The sequence below is a fragment of the Chionomys nivalis genome, chromosome 7 (assembly GCF_950005125.1).
Source record: "Chionomys nivalis chromosome 7, mChiNiv1.1, whole genome shotgun sequence".
NCBI lineage: Eukaryota > Metazoa > Chordata > Mammalia > Rodentia > Cricetidae > Chionomys > Chionomys nivalis.
In genome coordinates, this window is record NC_080092.1 from 74,894,059 (window position 1) to 74,911,035 (window position 16,977).

Sequence of the window (16,977 nt, forward strand, 5' to 3'; positions counted from 1 at the left end):
TGTCACAAATCCTCCCACCCAGCTCTTCTCAAAATGGAGCCGGAAAGGTATATCCTAGCTTGACCTGGTATTGCATATCTTTGATCCCAGTACCCTAAGGCAAAGGCGATGGATCTCTGAGTTAGGGGACAGTCTGGTCTACAGAGCCAGTTCCAGGACAGACAGGGCTACACATAGGAACCCTGTCACAAAAACACAGGAAGAGGAGGAAGGAAGGAAGGGAGGGAGGAAGGGAGGAAGGAAGGAGGGGAGGAAGGAAGGAAGGTCTATTCTACCAGAGACTTAGGAAGGGGCTCATCTCTTTCTTGTGCAAATGGGAAAGCCGAGACCTGGTGATATTGGATGCAAAAGTTGTCGTCCTGAATCTCAGCTCTGGGGTGGGGTAATGACAGCGATGGTGTCGTCACTCCTTCCCTTGTCCAGCACCTGCAGTGTCTTCTCCCTCTGACCCAAGAGCATGCTCCCTTAACTCCTCATTGTGTGTCCCGACCCCTCTGCCCCTCCCAGCATCCTTAGGGAATTATTAAGGTGGTCCAAAGAGCTTCTAGGTGCTAACCAAGCTGCTTGTTTCTGTACAAGCCTTGGAGGCAGATCCCATCCATTCCTCCACACACTCTCTCCTCATTCACCCACTGTCTTTCATCAGTCACTCGAGAGTCTAGGATGCTAAATCTCCATAAAGGTTGAATTCTCACTCGTTGGCAAACTGGTCATCCAGTCCCCAGCTGGCTACTTCTCACCCAACCCCTAAGACCCCGAGCCCATCGTGAGACCCCGAGGCTGAGTGCATGGGTTTTCCATGTTTTTCCTATGTCCGCAGATATCCAGGCCTTTCCATGTCTGTTGCTTGTTTCTTCCTCAGGGTCATCTACATGTCATGTGTGCTACCTGTCAATCCCATTTGCCTCTGTCTTCATAACAGGACTGAAAATTAGACCAATTGTCACTGATCAAACTTCACCTAGTATTCTTTTCCAGTGCTAATGATTGAGCCCAGGCCCTTGTACATGTTAGACAAACACTGAGCTATATTCCCAGCCCTTCAGAAATTTCCACATCTGTCTATAAATAAATTCCTGTAAACACATCTCAAATCTACAAAAGCAAGGTTTGTTCATTGGGCTAGAGAGATTGTTCAGCATTTGGAGCTCTGGCAGCTCTTCCATAGGACCCAGCATCAATTCCCAGCACCCATGGTGTGGCTCTGTCTGGAACTCCAGTTCCAGGGGACTTCGTGTATCTTCTGGCCTGCAAGAACACTGCATGCACACTGGTACGTGTTCATGCAGAAAATACTAATATAGAGTAAAACTAAAATCTTAAACTAGGCAGTGGTGGCACATGCCTTTAATCCCAGCACTTGGGGGGCAGAGGCAGGCTATCTCTGAGTTCAAGGCCAGCCTGGTCTACAGGAGTTCCAGGACAACCAGGGATACACAAAGAAACTGTTTAGAAGTGTGTGTGTGGGGGGAATCCTCCCCACTTATCCACCTGCACACTGCTCCCAACAGCTTTGCTGTGTGGCTCATATCCTTCTAGAATCGTTGGGGCAGGAACTGGGGACTTGGTCTTGCATATGCTAGGCAAATTCTCTACCACTGAGATATATCCCCAGTTCCCCGTCTCCATGCAAGCTTTAAAATTGAGATAAGACTTCAACTAAGTCACCCAGGTTGGCTTTAATCCTGCCTCAGATTCTGGAATAGCCCAAGACAGCACCTGACTCTTCTAGATCTTAATAGATATGTAAAGAAACAAACACACACACACACATTTAACATATAATGGCAGAGTTTATTTAAAAAAATAAACTGCTCTGAATTTCCCTTTTCTCCAACAGTAAAAGACAGACATGATGCAGGACTGCATGGCAGATCCTTCATGCCAAGAAATGGGCGGTGCTAGTGTGGGTGCACATGGCTTTCAGAGCAAGCTTCCATAGGTCCATGGACCATCGTCACACCCCACCCACCCCAGTGCACCAGGAGAGGTATATCTCCATGAGGTTTAGTGTGTGGGCCCCATCTGTAGAACTGTGCCTGATCTTATCTTGGATGCCAGGCCAGTCCAGGCATAGTACACATATGTACATGGTGACATGGATAGATAGTGCAAGATCACCTCTGAAAAGGTGACATCTCTTCCACTCCCACCACTGGAATGGCAATAGAAGTCATTCCAGGAGGCTCGAGAGATGGCTCAGACCTCCTCTGCAGGTCAAACATCAGCTGTGGGACTTCTCTAGTGTCTGAAGAGGAAGGCTGGCCTGGAATCCACCGCAGCACACATGGGGAAGTCGAGGATGAGGTGGAGGAACCTAGCTTCCCTGCCAAGTCTCAAGCATTGGCACCAGGACCTACCTAGCTTCGCTGTCCCAACTGGGGGTGAGTCAGAGAGCTCTAAGCTGTGTCCCCATGCAGGCCCTGCAGGGACTGAGTTCTGTTCAGGACAGATCTTCCCCTTTAGGGGATAACTGTAGGTGGGGCTAAAGCTGGGCTCAGCAGGGGAAGAGTAGGATGGGGGCTGCCACCCCCCTCCCTCCAGATTCCAGGAGAGGAACCTGGAAGGAGGCATTCTGTAGGGAGATGCCTAACCTTATCTCCCGGTTCCCTCCCCACCCTACCTTCTAGAAGCCTGTTTTCTGGATGCTACCACCCTTAAGAGTCCCATGTTTATCAAGGTCTGATCTCCCAGAAAGCAGAAGAGACCAGGACACAGGGAGCTCTCCAGTTCATTTCTTTAGTACCCGCAAGCCCCAGTGATCTTAAAGTCAAAGCATTCATTCACAACTTGGATGCACAGTCCTCCCAGGTGGCCAGTGCCATTGGAAGGAGCTGATTGGAGTTTGGCCTCTGAGCTCATCTCCATCACTGCTTCCCAGCCAGAGACAGAGCAGTCAGTGAAACTTTAGCAAGTGCATTTGTTTTGTGCGTGCCTGCGGTGGTGTGCACAGTGGGGGGCCTGTCTGTGCAGGCATTGTTGGAAGGTGGCTCAGCGTCCATGCAGTTCAGTCTGCAATCTCCTCCAGGCACAGAGGTATACTTCTGTAGGATGGCAGAGTGAGCCGTCCAGTCAAGATCTGCATTCCGCCAGCAATGCTCTCCCTGCAATCCCACGGCAGGCACCCTCAATCTTTAGCTTGGGAGTTGGGACAGAGACTATGGGATCCAGCTCAGCTCCCACAATGAAAAGTCATTCCAGAGTCTCCGAAGTCCTGGACTTGATCCAAGAAGTTTGGGGGTGAGGTAGCTCAAAAGGTTGCGTTTCTCACTTGGCCAACAGGGTCCTCAAGGCTGTAGGGAGGAGGTGGTTCTGTGCGAGTTGGCTTCGGAACAACCTGCAGGGGAAAAAGTGTGTACTGGGTTTGCTTCGGGCCTGAGTAAGGCATGACAAAGTCGGTTGGCAGCCCTCCCCAATCCATTACCTCAACAAGTTGGATAGGGAGCCATGAAACAAGTTAGGCATTGGGACGGAAAGACCCACCTGACTATAGGGTGGTGGGGGATCCAAGTTGGTGACCCAGATCCTGGCATTGGAAGGTGGTTCTGGAGGTGTCTGATGATTCGCTCTGAGGTTCTGCTGTGGTCTGCACGCACGACAAAAGCGCCTCGCCATGCCGCAGATGCACAGGAGAGGTAGCATGACCGCAAAAATGATGAACAAGAGCCTGGGGAGGGGATGACATCTCCCTGAGTGCCTGGACCACTCCCCCTTGCCGTATCCTCTCCACCACCCACCCCCATTCTATTTCTGGTGGACCCAGCGCTCTGTGAATAGTGCTTACCTGAAGGGTTCATTTGAAGGATCCCATATCTTTTTTTCTAGGCAGCATCCACTGTCACAGCATCTGAATCCTTTGGGGCAGCTTCTGGTCAAGTGAGATAGAGATGGGAGACATTGATGACACCATAAAGTGTCAGACCAAAGGGTCACCTTGTTTCCCCGGACACCAATGCTCAGGTTGCAAGCCACCCTTAGTGGGTATGGGGTACAGATCTATCCTGGGTTCACTGGCAGGAACTGAGGCCTAGACTTGAGACCTAAGTTTAGTGGGTATGCCATTGTTCCTCAAGCAGAATGATCATACTACTAACTTTACAGGGCAGGTATGGGGCTCAAGTGTGGGTTTGCTCTTTTGACTCACCCTCCGGGCAAGAAAGGTTGGGGATTAACAGCAGCCAGAGCTGCTCTAGTCCTGCAGCTCCCAAGGCTGGAAAATGGGAGAGGGGCTATGGTTTCAACAAAAGTAGGTGGAGTGAGGAGTTGTCTGTCTCCTTGTACAGGCCATCATCTGAGCACACACCACTCCCCCCACCCCAAGCCTTGACTGACAACTATAGCCCAAGTCTGATACTTACATGGTGGTGGTACATTTCATAACCTGTGGGAGGAGAAAACACAGAAGTCAGAAAACAGATCAAAAGCTGGGAGTTGGGTACTTAGACTGCTTGCCCAGTATACACTTAGGTGTTGGGTTCAATTTTCAGCAATGACAATAATCAAGTGTGCATAAACCAGCAATAGTGGTTCATGTCCAAAATCCCAGAACCCAAGAAGGCAGGAGAAGCATCCAAGGCTACATAGCCAGTGTGAGGTCAGAGTGGGTTTCAAGAAACCCTGTCTCAAAAAGGATGGGAGGCTGGTCTCAGACACTGCTCCGTCTGGACATCTCAGGCAGTGGGTCTCAGACTCCATCTTTCCTTCCCTCCAGCTCCATGTCCAGGGTCAATGATTAGAGCCTGGCTCTGCCTTCCGAGTGCTGGGATTAAATAAAGGCATGCACTACCATGCCTCGCTCCTTCACCCCCTTGTTATTGAGACAGGTGGGGCTTCACTGTATAGCCCTGGCTATCCTGGAATTCTGAGATCTACCTGCCTGTCTCCAGACTGCTGGGTTAAAGGTGTGGACCATTATACCTGGCTCCCAGCTGATTCCCCCTGCCGCACATACAGTTGGGGATTGGCCCAGGAAGCCAACTTTAGTGGATGCCTGGCTCCAGAAATGCGAGAAAGCAACCCAAGCCCTGCCCCCCTTTGCACCCCACGTCCCAGGTAGAGGCATCTCTAGGAGTTCCCTAAACACACCCACGCCCCATTCATCCACAGTCCCTGCAGGGGGAGATTCAGGGCTTCCATACAGAAATCGATCCTGTTGATAGCTGTGCTGTGTCTGAGCTCATCTCTCGGGTGTCCTCAAGGCATTTCCCTCTCTGACCACCTCACTTAAAATGACAACCATTGCCAGCTGTGGCAGTCCTTGCCTTTAATCCCAGCACAGAGGCATAGGTGGGTGGATTTCGATGCCAGCTTTGCCTACATAGCAATTTCTAGGGCAGCCAGGGCTAGACCCGGTCTCAACAAATAAAGAATAAGAAGTCAGCTTTTGGCATCTCATGGGGACCAGTGACAGTCACCCCTGGGAATCATTCCCTCTCTCCATGCTCACAGGAGCACTGTTCTTTAGCAAGAACAGGTATAGGAAGTTAAAGACACAGCAAGGGAAGCCAGGTGGTGTGGAGCAGGCCTTTAATCTCAGTACTCGGGAGGCAGAGCCAGACAGATCTCTGTGAGTTCAAAACCAGCTTGGTCTACAAAGTGAGTTTCAGGACAGCCAAAAACAAAAATACAACACAGTTAAGGGGCCCAGGAACTCAGTCACATTCCCTGCTCTTCCAAACATCAGACTCTCCCCGTTTCCTGTACATTTTTTTTTCTGAGACTTTTTTTTTTTTTTTTGAGACAAGGTTTCTCTTTGTAACCTTGGTAGTTCTGGAGCTAATTCTGTAGCAGACTGGCCTTGAACTCAGAGTTTGACCCACCCACCTCTGTGCCCTGAGGGCTGGGATTAAAGGCGCGAGTAACTACCGCCAGTACCTTATTTCTGTAGGAAGTTTAAGCAGCAGCGGTAGCAGTGGTAACACCCACCTTAATTCCTATCCACTTTTGGTTCCAGGGCTGAAGCAAAATCAGAGCTCTGCTGAGTTCAAGGTCAGCCCACTGACGCTGTGGTGGCGCACGCCTTTAATCCCAGCACTCGGGAGGCAGAGGCAGGTGGATCTCTGTGAGTTTGAGACCAGCCTGGTCTACAAGAGCTAGTTCCAGGACAGGCTCCAAAGCCACAGAGAAACCCTGTCTCGAAAAACCAAAAAAAAAAAAAAAAAAAAGAATTTAAAAGGTAGTGGCTTAATGGCAAAGTTAATAAGCTGAACCAGAGCCAGGCAGTGGTGGCGCACACCTTTAATCCCAACACTCGGGAGACAGAAGCAAGTGGATCTCTATGAGTTCAAGACCAGCCTGGTCTACAAGAGCTAGTTCCAGGACAGGTTCTAAAACTACAGCAAAACCGTCTCAAAAAACCAAAATAAATGAATAAATTGAACCAGATCAGGCGCTGGTGACACACGCCTTTAATCCCAGGACTCTGGGGGCAGAGGTAGGCGAATCTCCTGGTCTACAGAGGACTGGCTCCATAGCTACTGAGAAACCCTGGGGGAGATGGGGAGTGGAGGACACACAAACCTGAACCAGGACTATTCCCCTTCCCATCTTAACCAGGGGTTGGTTTGATCTGGGATGGTTAGGAGCCCGAGTTTTAGAAAGCATAGAATGGGATTTAACGTGGGGTGTATTAGCATTTACTGGGGAGACTGACAATGCCTATACTTGGGTCTGTGGAGAGGGGTCAACAAAGGAGACTGGTGTCCAGAAGTGGAAAGAATGCCTTGAACCTGGGTTCACGCATGTCTTTGGACGGAGAGCTTCAATTCTAAACAGCCGGTGAACTGCTCTGAGGAGCAGGCTTGGATCTTCACCCCTAACCCCCAACCCAACAGATTCTCAACCAAGATTGTAAATTTTTAGTTTTTAAGGCTCATTCTGGCTGAGCAGTAGTGGCACACACCTTTAATCCCAGCACTGAGGAAGCAGAGGCAGACATATCTCTGAGTTCGAGGCCAGCCTGGTCTAGAGAGAGTTCCAGACAGCCAAAGCTACCCAGAGAAACCTTGTCTCGAAAAACAAAACAAAGACTTATTTGACCACCTCTCAGTTTGCAGGAACCCCAAGATACTTAAGAGAAACAAGAGTTTGGAGCAGCCTTCAAAATCTTGCCTGCCTGGATCACAAGCCAGAGGCCACCACCCAGCCCGGGTCAAGGGAGCCAGGTGTCCTCCGAGGACAAGAGTGAACGAATCAAGAGCCTCCTCTTCCCCAGTACACTTAAGAAAAGTCCCAGGGAGGGCTGATATACTCCCCAAGTAAAGTATATTCTCCAGCCACGGACAACAGGGAAGGAGAGAGCAACCTAGCCCAGACACATGAGACCTCAGGTTTCCCAGCCTCACACAGAGAAACTAACAGCACAAGCCACGACAAAACGGGGGTCAAAGTTCCCACCCAGGGCTGTGGGTGGAGTCAGATCCCACTAACAACACAACCCGACCAAGACTAGCGACCCAGGTTTCCCCAGAGCCTCCCTCCAAGGTCCCTACCTCCACATTCCCCAAGCAAAACAAAAAGGAAGTTGCTAATTGTCAGTGGTTAAAGGAATTCACGCCAAGGTAATGCGGGGAGAAAAGGCTCAGGAGTCTTGCTTACCTCGTTGGTGCTTACATGTTGGAGACTGGAGAGTAGGCCAAAGAGCAGGGTGAGAATGAAGCCTGGGACCCAGGCGCCCGTCATCTTGGCAAGGGGTCACTGAGCTTCCGTGTGCGGGGAAGGAGTGACAAGGTACAACCTTTTCAACTTCCCTCCACCTATGGGGCCCAATCTCGGAGTGAGGGCGGAGTTACCACACCTGAGTTGGGCCAGACTAAGGCTTCCAGTCCGAGCTCAGGGGAATAGAAGCGGAGAGGAGCTGAATTTGCTCGAGTCTGAGGAACTGGGAGGTGAGAGCCGCTAATTTAACCACTTTGTAAGCCGGATGTAGCAGAGCACTATGGGAATCCCTCTTCTGGGCTGCATTTAAGTAGTTAGAGCACGGCGTGGTGACACCAACCTTTAATCCCACCGTACAGAAAATCTCAGTGAGTTCAAAGTCAGTATGATTTAGCCTAATGAAATCCAGGCCAGCCAGCATTAAATAATAATAACAACAGCAACAACAACAACAATAGAAGGAGCAACACTAATAATATAATAATATCAATAAATAAAGAAGTAATAAATAAAGAAACCGGGTGGTGGTGGCACACACCTTTAATCCCAGCATCTGGGAGGTGGAGGCAGGTGGATCTTTGTGAGTTCAAGATCAGTCTGGTCTACAAAGTAAGTTCCAGGAGAGCCAGAGTTACAGAAAAACCCTGTCAAAAAAAAAAAAAAAAGAAGGAAGAAAGGAAGGAAGATAGAAGGAAAACGAATATGGGGCAGGGGGCAGTCTGGGAAGATGCCGATGACTCAGGGATTAAGAGCACTTGTCGTTGGACCTGGGTTGGGTTTCCACCATCTCCATACATGATGGCTCACAAGCTTCAGAGTTATAGTTCCAGAGGATGACACCTACTTCTGAACTCTAAGGGCACCAGGCATGCACATGGTGGGATACATATATGCAGCAGATGATTCAGTGGGTAAAGGCGCTTACTGCCAACCCTGAAAAACCTGATTTTTTTGGCGGGGAGGCTGGTCTTGAACGCAGAGATCCACCTGCCTCTACCCCCCAGTGCTAGAATTAAAGGTGTGCACCACCCCGCCCGGAACAAAAATATCTTTAAAATAAAAAATTTGAGTGGTCAGCTCAAGACTGCTGAATTATGCCTTGCCCCGCCCCCGTCTCACATGAAAGGCGGGGTGCTGTACCTGAGATGAGAAAGACATGCAAAGGGAGGAAGGCAGAGATTTCAGAAAGTCAGGCCAAGGAACAAGAAGGGGATAGTGGTGGTGGTGGTGGGGGGTGTGGGCATATAAACTATAAAGGTCCTTTGTGCTTTGCCCAAGGAGGGAGGAAAAGGCATCTGGGTTGGGGAGTTAGTGTCCCCTCTCCTTTGCAACTTTGTGGGAAGTTGCTGGCACACTTCCTTTCAATTAAAGATAAATTGAGGCTAAGGACTTAATTACTAAGTACTTGATGAGGAAACCGAGGTTACGGACTTGTCTATTGTGATCAAAAAGCCTACAGCCCTAAATCAGGCGTGATTCCTGGGAGGACGCAGGCGGTCAGAGTCGGCCGCCAGGTGGCAGCATCGCCCAGGGCCGAGGTGCACGCCCGGACCCGGGACTTAATCTGAGAGGCCTCTGGCAAGAAAGCAGGTAGACAGGTGTATGCATGAGAACTGCCAAGGATGGAAGAGAGATGTGTAGCGGCCCAGCCCGGGGAAGAGGAGCATTGAGGTGGTGGCTGGGACGCAGCCTGATCTGGGGACGCAGGAAGGTCACTCTGGGAGGCTTTGGTGTGGTTGCATTCCCTGCTACGGGGTCCACTCTGACTGGGCCGCTGGGAAACAGCTGGCTTCTTGGAGCCCTCTCCCGCCTTCTGAGCCCCGTTTTCTCTTCATACTGAAAGACTCTCTAAACCTCGCCTTTTCTTCCAGTCTCCGTTGTCCAATTTCAGTATTTTGCCACATCTCTAAAGGTATCAATTTGGACGCTTCCGTTTTCCGCTCTTGTTCTCTCGGTCACCCACTGTAGGTCCGTGGAGGAAAGGGACTTGTGGTTTTGCTTTTTTCTGCATTCTCTTGACTGCTTTGGTCCTGCACTCCACCCCCACCCCTTCTGACGCCCAGGGACCCTCCAACTCGCTCTTTCTCCTCCAAAGAATAGGTCTCTGGTCTCTCTTCGACTTTCTGCCTCTGTTTCTCATTATCCCTTGGCTCTTTCTACTTCTTAAAAAACAGAACCTTCCAGGACTAAGCCAAGTACAATTGGGATCTGGCCCCAGAGAATCCCCTCTCCATTCGCAGCCTTTGGTGACTGAGTCTGGGGAAAGAGATGGGAAGGAGTACGCCCCTTGCTGCCCGCCCCCACTTCCCACTTCTGCAGCAGTTAGTTTAGGGGCCTGACTAGTGCCCCCCCCCCCAGCCAAGGAGGAGCAACACTCATACCTCTGCCTCTTGAGTGAAATAGTTGCTAATTTTGACTTCTGATCCTCCTGCCCCTACCCAAGCCCCAGTGTCTCTCAGCATCCATGTCCTGAGATATACTTCTGTTGCCGGTTCATTCCCTGCTACCTGCCTCACGGCCCAGGCTTGGAGCCCTGTAGAATTATGCCTCAGGTAAGAGGAGAAGGTCAGGCTCCAGGGACAGGGGGCACTCTGTAGTGGGGGGGTAGGGGGGCTAGAGAACTGAAGGGAAGTGGCTAGTGCCAGTGGCCCGAGGGGACAGAATGAAGCTGGTGTCATTTCCATCTGGGTTTCTGGCATCCACCTTACCCAGATCTGTTGTTGCCAAAAGAAAAGAAACAAAAAAAGGAAGAAAGAAAGAAAGAAAGAAAGAAAGAAAGAGAGAGAGAAACTCCCAATTAAAATTGTATTTAAGTAATATTAAAATTATTTATAATGTGAAATTCAAAGTTACCTAAATAATTTTTTCTTTCTCTGTGTAGCCCTGGATGTCCTGGAACCTACTCTATAGATAGACCAGGCTGGTCTCAAACTCAGAAATCTGCCTGCCTCTGCCTCCCAAGTGCTGGGATTAAAGGCTACCATGGCCCCCACTAAATAAATTCAAAGTGTCTTGGATTTTGCTTGGTAAACCTGTGCCTGCTCATATTTAAAACATCACAGGAGTAGACATTGGGGAGCAGCTGCCCCATCCTCTTCCCTTCATCTAAAAGGAGAAAGTGTGGTCCCCAGACTTAACAGAGACTTGACAGAGTCCAATGGGTCCCTAGAAGTTGCCTCTGGCCTCCCAGTTCCATAATACCAAATTGCCCCTCTATGTCCCTTTCTGAAGATACGGAGGGGATGAGACTGGATGTTGGGGATTCCTGCACGGGACAAGTGCACAAAGCTCTTGCCAGCATCCACTAAGACTTGAGGCTCAGCAGTCAGGTATAAAGCTCAGTGGAGAGTTGGCTTTTTTTGTTTGTTTGTTTTGGGTTTTTGAGGCAGGGTTTTTCCTCTGTGTAGCCCTGGTTGTCCTGGAACTTGCTTTATAGACCAGGCTGCTCTAGAATTCACTGAGTTCACCTGCCTCTGCCCCCAGAGTGCTGGGATTAAAGGCGTGTGCCACTACCATAACAGTGAGAACTGTCTTTTTGTTTGTTTGACTTTTTGTTTGTTTATTTCTTCGAGACAGGGTTTCTCTGTAGCTTTGGAGCCTGTCTTGGAACTCACTCCGTAGACCAGACTGGCCTTGAACTCACAGAGATAGGCCTGTCTCTGCCTCCCGTGTGCTGGGATTAAAGGAGTGTGCTGCCACCGCCCGGCGTGAAACCTGTTCTTTTTTTTTTTTTTTTTTTTTTTTTGGATTTTTCGAGACAGGGTTTCTCCGTAGCTTTTGGTTCCTGTCCTGGAACTAGCTCTTGTAGACCAGGCTGGACTCGAACTCACAGAGATCCGCCTGCCTCTGCCTCCCGAGTGCTGGGATTAAAGGCGTGCGCCACCACCGCCCGGCGTGAAAGCTGTTCTTGTTCAGAGAGACAAGAGTCCTGTTTAAGGACTGTACCCCCATCCCCACCCAGTGAGCTGGCAATGGGGGTGGCATGTGCATGCAGACAGGCATGGACAGACTCTTGCCTGCAGGGATCCAGAGGCAGGAAGATCCAGAGACCTTCTGAAGTCTCTGTGGCTCTGTGGATTCCGTACCAGATTCCAGCTGGGGTTTCCCAACATGGGTAAAGTCCTCAGGCTCCCTTCATGTCCACTGTTTTCCGGGCCCTTTGCTGAAGAAGGGTTGATTGTCTGTGGGCCCTCATAGGGCCTGGCTGTAAGGGCCTGGAGGTCAGCTGGCCTCCCACGCTTTCTCAGAGAAGGCAGCTGGAACCCAGAGGCCAGGAAGGCCAACTCACAGAGGACATGAGGGCTGAATCATCATTACAATCATGCAGGTTTTGAGACCCCACACACAGCTCAAGTGGCTACATTTCAGCCAGGGGAGCCATAAATCTCTTGGAGGAGTACTGCTGGGGATTGGGGGAAGGAGTCCTTGCCTACACCTGCCTCGCTGACCCTGGGGAGGAAGAGCTAGGTCGTGTCCTGTTTCATCCCTTGATGTCCTAGTATTGGTGGCGACTTGGCTCTATGGAGCTCTGCCTATAGGGGCAGTATTGTGTCATCGTAGCAGATACACCATTTATGGTCTGCTGTGTGATGGTAGGCTCTCTCTAAATTCATTTGCAAAGGGAGGACATTGTGACACACACAGACTGTGGAGAGGATGGCCTGAGCTACTCGGTGACACTGAGGGGTCCTATGCAAATCAAAACACAGCCTACTTCTCCTACGGCCTCCCCCCTGCCCCCTCAGCTGGGCAGGCACAGGCAAGGTCTCCCCTCCCCCGCTCCCAATTGCTCAGTGTCTGGCATACAGCAATAGCAAATACACATGAGCTGGGGTTTTTGTTGTTTGCTTGCTTTTGTTTTGTTTTAGAGACAGGATCCCTCTGGGTAGCTCTGGCTGTCCTGGAACTCATTCTGTAGACCAGGTTAACCTCAAACACACAGAGATCTGCCTGCCTCTGCCTCTCAAGTGCTGAGATTAAAGGTGCGTGCCACCACTGCCAGGCTGAGCTGGTTTTGTTTGTGACAGAATGAGGTACCCAGGGATTAAGTAAGGCTCTTGCCTCTTTTCAAAGCAGCTGTCACTCTGCCCATCTTAAAAGGGCTGCAGGAGACAAGCAGACTGTCCCTGAATGCCTGGCTCAGCAGCCCCCTCTACTGTTCAGGACGTGATCTGCACCCAACTTAAGGTCAGTTAGAAGGGGTAGGGCAGTGACCTGCTTGGAAGGATGACTGGTATTGACCACTCCCAGATGTGACATTGGGAGAGCCCTGAGCGTTCTCTCTCTCTCTTTCTCCCTCCCTCCCTCCCTCTCTCTCTCTCCCTTCCTCTCTCTCTCTCTCTCTCTCTCTCTCTCTCTCTCTCTCTCTCTCCCTTTCTTCTTTTTTTTTTTTTCGTGTGTGTGTGTGTGTGTGTGTGTGTGTGTGTGTGTGTAGGGGTCTTTTCAGAACACTGGTTGTCCTGGAACTCACTATGTGGACCAGGCTGGCCTTGAACTCACAGAGATCACCTTAACTCTGTCTCCTGATTAAAGGGGTGCACCATCATATGAGACCCAAGAAATGTCTCCTCTTTCTAGGTTGCTCCCTCCTCCCATTCCTTCGTGGGTCCCTGGAGAGCTCTCAGGGACTGGGGGCTATCACAGTTGTCCCCTGTGAGATGCAGTGCAGCCTTGCTCTTTAGGGATGTCACAGTCACCTTCCATAAGGTCTTTAGCTTGGACTCTGTTGGCTCTGATGGAGTATGCTTCTCTCTTGCTCTCTCACCTCCAGGAGCTCCAACTGTCACTTGCATAAAGCCCCATCAGGAGGACCTTCAGGGCGGCCATACCTGTCCCTCATCCAATGTGCGTTCTCTCTGCCCCACTGTCACATTCTAGAGACCTTCACCCCACTCTCTCCATTTCTCTCCTGGCCTCAGCCTGGGTCACTTTCCACCTGGAATATCTTCCATGCACTTCTCTGAAGCCCAATGAATTCTTATCACTTTCTCCAGAAAGCATTCTTAGTAAAGATGTATCTTCTTGGAAAAGTGGTTTTCAGTGCCCTCTCCACCCTCTCGAGGGGCCTCTCCTTTCTCTCTTGAAGACGTGTGGACATGTCCTCATGTTCCCACCAGGCTGCAGCGACCCAGCCAGCTCTGATTCAGCCTTCATTCCCCATGGTGCTTTGTTCCAAGTAAGCAGAGGCTGTGTTGTCAGAGGGGAAGCTGGTTGGAAACTCCAGGGTCAGAGTTAGGTTTCTCTGAGGAGAAATTTGTTGCCAAAGTCCTTGGTAAAGGGCCTTGGGTTAGGGGGCTTCAGACTGACCCTACTTGCTTTTTGTTTGGGGGTATCTGATTTTTTGCTTCCTGCCCCCCAATAGTACGCTGAAGCTTATGCATTCTTCTCCTAGCAAGATTACACCGCGGAATTGAGCTACTCTGGGAGTGCACGGGGGCAACTGCTGACCCACCTTCTAGGAGGGGCAAAGAACAGCGGGGTTCTGCCAGTGGGACCAGGGTCTTCGTCTTCTTCCCAACATTGGTTTGACTATGGAAGTTCTCCAGCCCTTCCTCCTAAGTGTTAGACATGGGGGTGGGTTAAGTGACATCTGGAGTTGACCCCAAGTCAGAGCTGCCAATCTGTGGGCCAAGATGCAGAGGGAGGGCGAGCACCTGACAATTAACGGTACAGGGAGCTTATTACCCTAATGACTGGGTTGGAGGGTCTCTACTAATGCTCACCTTCCCCAAGGCTTAACAGAGACAAAGAAATGGCATTTGGGAACCATTATACTTCCAAAGTGCAAGTTTCCGGGGCCCAGACCTGAGGTGTGTGGGGGGGGGCTCCAGGAAGTGGGGGGGGGGGCTGGTGGCAGGAGAGGAGACTGTTGAGCTAATGGACTTTGGCTGTCTCGGGTGGAAAATGAAACAGAACCACCATGATGCAGACTGGAGAGGCTGAGCAAAAACTGGGTTGAGGGTCTGGAGGCCCCCAGTCTGCTCTATCTGAGGCTCCATCCACCTGGCTCCCCAGAATGGTTTCTCTGCCCCCACTGTTTATTCCTTGCGATGGGCGCCTCGAACCACAAAGAAGCAAGGAATTTGTGATTCTTGGGTCCTTCACTTTCCAATTCTATTCTTATCCCTTGAAAGAGGCTTCTACTGTACCCGGTCTGTGTGTAATCTTTCTTACAGCGGTCCATGATGTGACGGGGCTAGCGGTTACATTTACAGAAATCTCCCAGCCCCAAAGAAGCTGGGGGCTACTCTGAGGATGGACACATTGAAGAGAGAGCCTCTTAATGGTCTGGGGCTGCGGATTCAGTTTGAACGTGGGGACAGCCCGGGAACATCCCAGAAGGAAGCAGGGAAGGCAAAAGAAAAGAGAAAGAGAGAGAGAGAGAGAGAGAGAGAGAGAGAGAGAGAGAGAGAGAGAGAGAGAGAGAGAGAGAGAGAGAGAGAGAGGCGGGGGAAGGAGGTGGGTGGAGAGCGCATTCTTCCTGCGATCCTGGCCTCGCAAAGCAGCCACATCATCTGGCTCCCAGTTGAGGACAGACTTGGCTCCAGTCGTGTGCACGCACACATGTGACGGCGCGCGCATCCGAGTACATACGTGTGCACGTGCTGTGTGCTCCCAGCCAGCGTCTGCGCTGACGTGGCCGCGCCCCTCACCCCAGCCCAGCTTCCTTATCTCCAAGCTGGCTCCAGGATCCCCCCCCCTCTGCAGTGGCCGTGTTAACGCCTCCCTCTCTGTGTTAGCGCCTCACGGGCCGGGCTCTCTCCCTCTGCCCCTTCGAGGCCCCCAGAGAGGCCCCGTGGCTTGCAGCCCAGTTCTCGCCTTCTGATTCTACTTCAGCTTTTATTTTTTTGATGCTGGGTTCTCCTTCTGTCTCCTACCCGCCCCCCCTCCCACTTGCCTTGTCTATATAGAAAGTGCAAGTTCCACTCAGTCCATCACAGCTTAAGGGTCCTTTTCTTCCAAGCTGTGAATGAAATACTAGGGTGCAAAGTGACCTCTATCAACCTTCTCTGCCTGAAGAGTGGGTGGGGACCAGGGAGGCACATACAGTGTAGGAAGAAACTGTTCCAGGGACCAAAGCTAGGACCTTATGCTAACTTGTCCCCCTCGCGGCACCAAAGCAGGGTCGGGGGTGGGGTGGGGATGGGGTGGGGAATGTGGATAGAAATGTCCCCTCCAGTCTGCTGCTTCCAGTCTGGTTCGGCCTGCTGCTGCTGAGTGGGACAGGGTGGTCCTGTGTCCAGAGCCAGGTTGTCAGCCGCCCAGGACTGCAGGTTTCCTCTACTAAAGGGCCCCTTCCCTTTGGGCTTTGATGTGTCTGCTAGGTTAGTGGAGGATGTTTGGCTTAGGGCCTCTGGCCAGGATAAACTCCCTCTGCCTGCCCCTGCCTTCTGAGCCAAACCACTGCCTCCTTACCGCCAGGCTCCTGCCTCTCCCAGCCCTGGATCTGGGCTCCTCCAAGGCCTCTTGCACAGTCTGTGCAAGGTGTGGACGCTGAGCCACTGCTTACTGCTCCTGGGGAGAGGCCCTATGGGCTGGAGGTCTTACCCTTACTCCATTCTGACCCTGGGTGCCTGCGTGCTGGGAGACCAGGTCACTTTTTTGGTGGGGGTGGGGTAGGAGGCCAGACTCCACTGCCTGGAGAGGACAGGGTAAGATACAGTGGGAAGCCGGGGTGCCCCTGTGATCTGCCTGAGTAAGTTGTGGTGCCTCCAGACGGGTCAGTTCCAGATGTGAGGATGACTCACTCTGGATGGGGAGGGGTGGGCAGTCGATGTGGGGTTGTGAGGCCCAAAGTCACTTCCAGCTGCTGCTCCCTGTCCCCTAGAGCAATCCCCCAACTTCACTGCTAGTCAAGTGAGACCTACCCCAATGTGCAGCTTTGCACATCCCAATACATGCTCAGGGAGAGAAAAGAGCCTCTGGAAAGGGGACCACCAGGGGACAGAGAAGGGTGGTGGTGCTCAGGGAACTGAAAAGGGGAAATGGGGGAGGGGAGGGAGCATTGGGAAGGGAAAGGGTTGGGAGAATTCCAGGGCAAGCATGGTGGCCTCCCTTGGACCTATTTCAGAACTGTGCCGCTGGGAGGAGGGTACAAAGGAGTAAATATTTGGGTGTGGAAGTGTGGATTTGAGTGGTTTCATGGCTACAATGGAGGGGCCATGCTGGATGAGGACCCTGTGTCTTCTGGAGTTTGTGAGCTTTCACGTGGCTGGGGGGATGCTTTGTATATTAGGCATGGTGGGATGGGGGAGCAGAATCTTGGTCCATATGATGAAGAAGAAACAGGAAGACAGTGCATCTGTAGTCACTGACTTTAGT

The 16,977-nt window shown here is 51.3% G+C and overlaps 1 protein-coding gene across 1 annotated transcript; it reads right to left on the minus strand.

Moving 5' to 3' along the window:
• Positions 1-3,250: 3,250 nt before the first annotated feature.
• Tmem92 (transmembrane protein 92) lies at positions 3,251-7,680 on the minus strand. The gene is made up of 5 exons (XM_057773958.1): positions 7,597-7,680; positions 4,359-4,381; positions 3,785-3,868; positions 3,484-3,667; positions 3,251-3,337 (listed from the first exon to the last, which is right to left on the minus strand). The coding sequence occupies exons 1-5, from the start codon at positions 7,678-7,680 to the stop codon at positions 3,251-3,253; spliced, it is 462 nt and encodes a 153-aa protein (XP_057629941.1).
• Positions 7,681-16,977: the final 9,297 nt, after the last annotated feature.

Bases quoted from the DNA above. Each gene is read 5' to 3' on its own strand.
- Tmem92 (XM_057773958.1), bottom strand. From the start codon at position 7,680: ATGACGGGCGCCTGGGTCCCAGGCTTCATTCTCACCCTGCTCTTTGGC. The intron at 3,869-4,358 runs GTAAGTATCAGA...TCACTTGACCAG, and splicing joins ATGAAATGTACCACCACCAT to AAGCTGCCCCAAAGGATTCA. The intron at 3,338-3,483 runs GTGGGTCTTTCC...TTTCCCCTGCAG, and splicing joins CCCCACCACCCTATAGTCAG to GTTGTTCCGAAGCCAACTCG.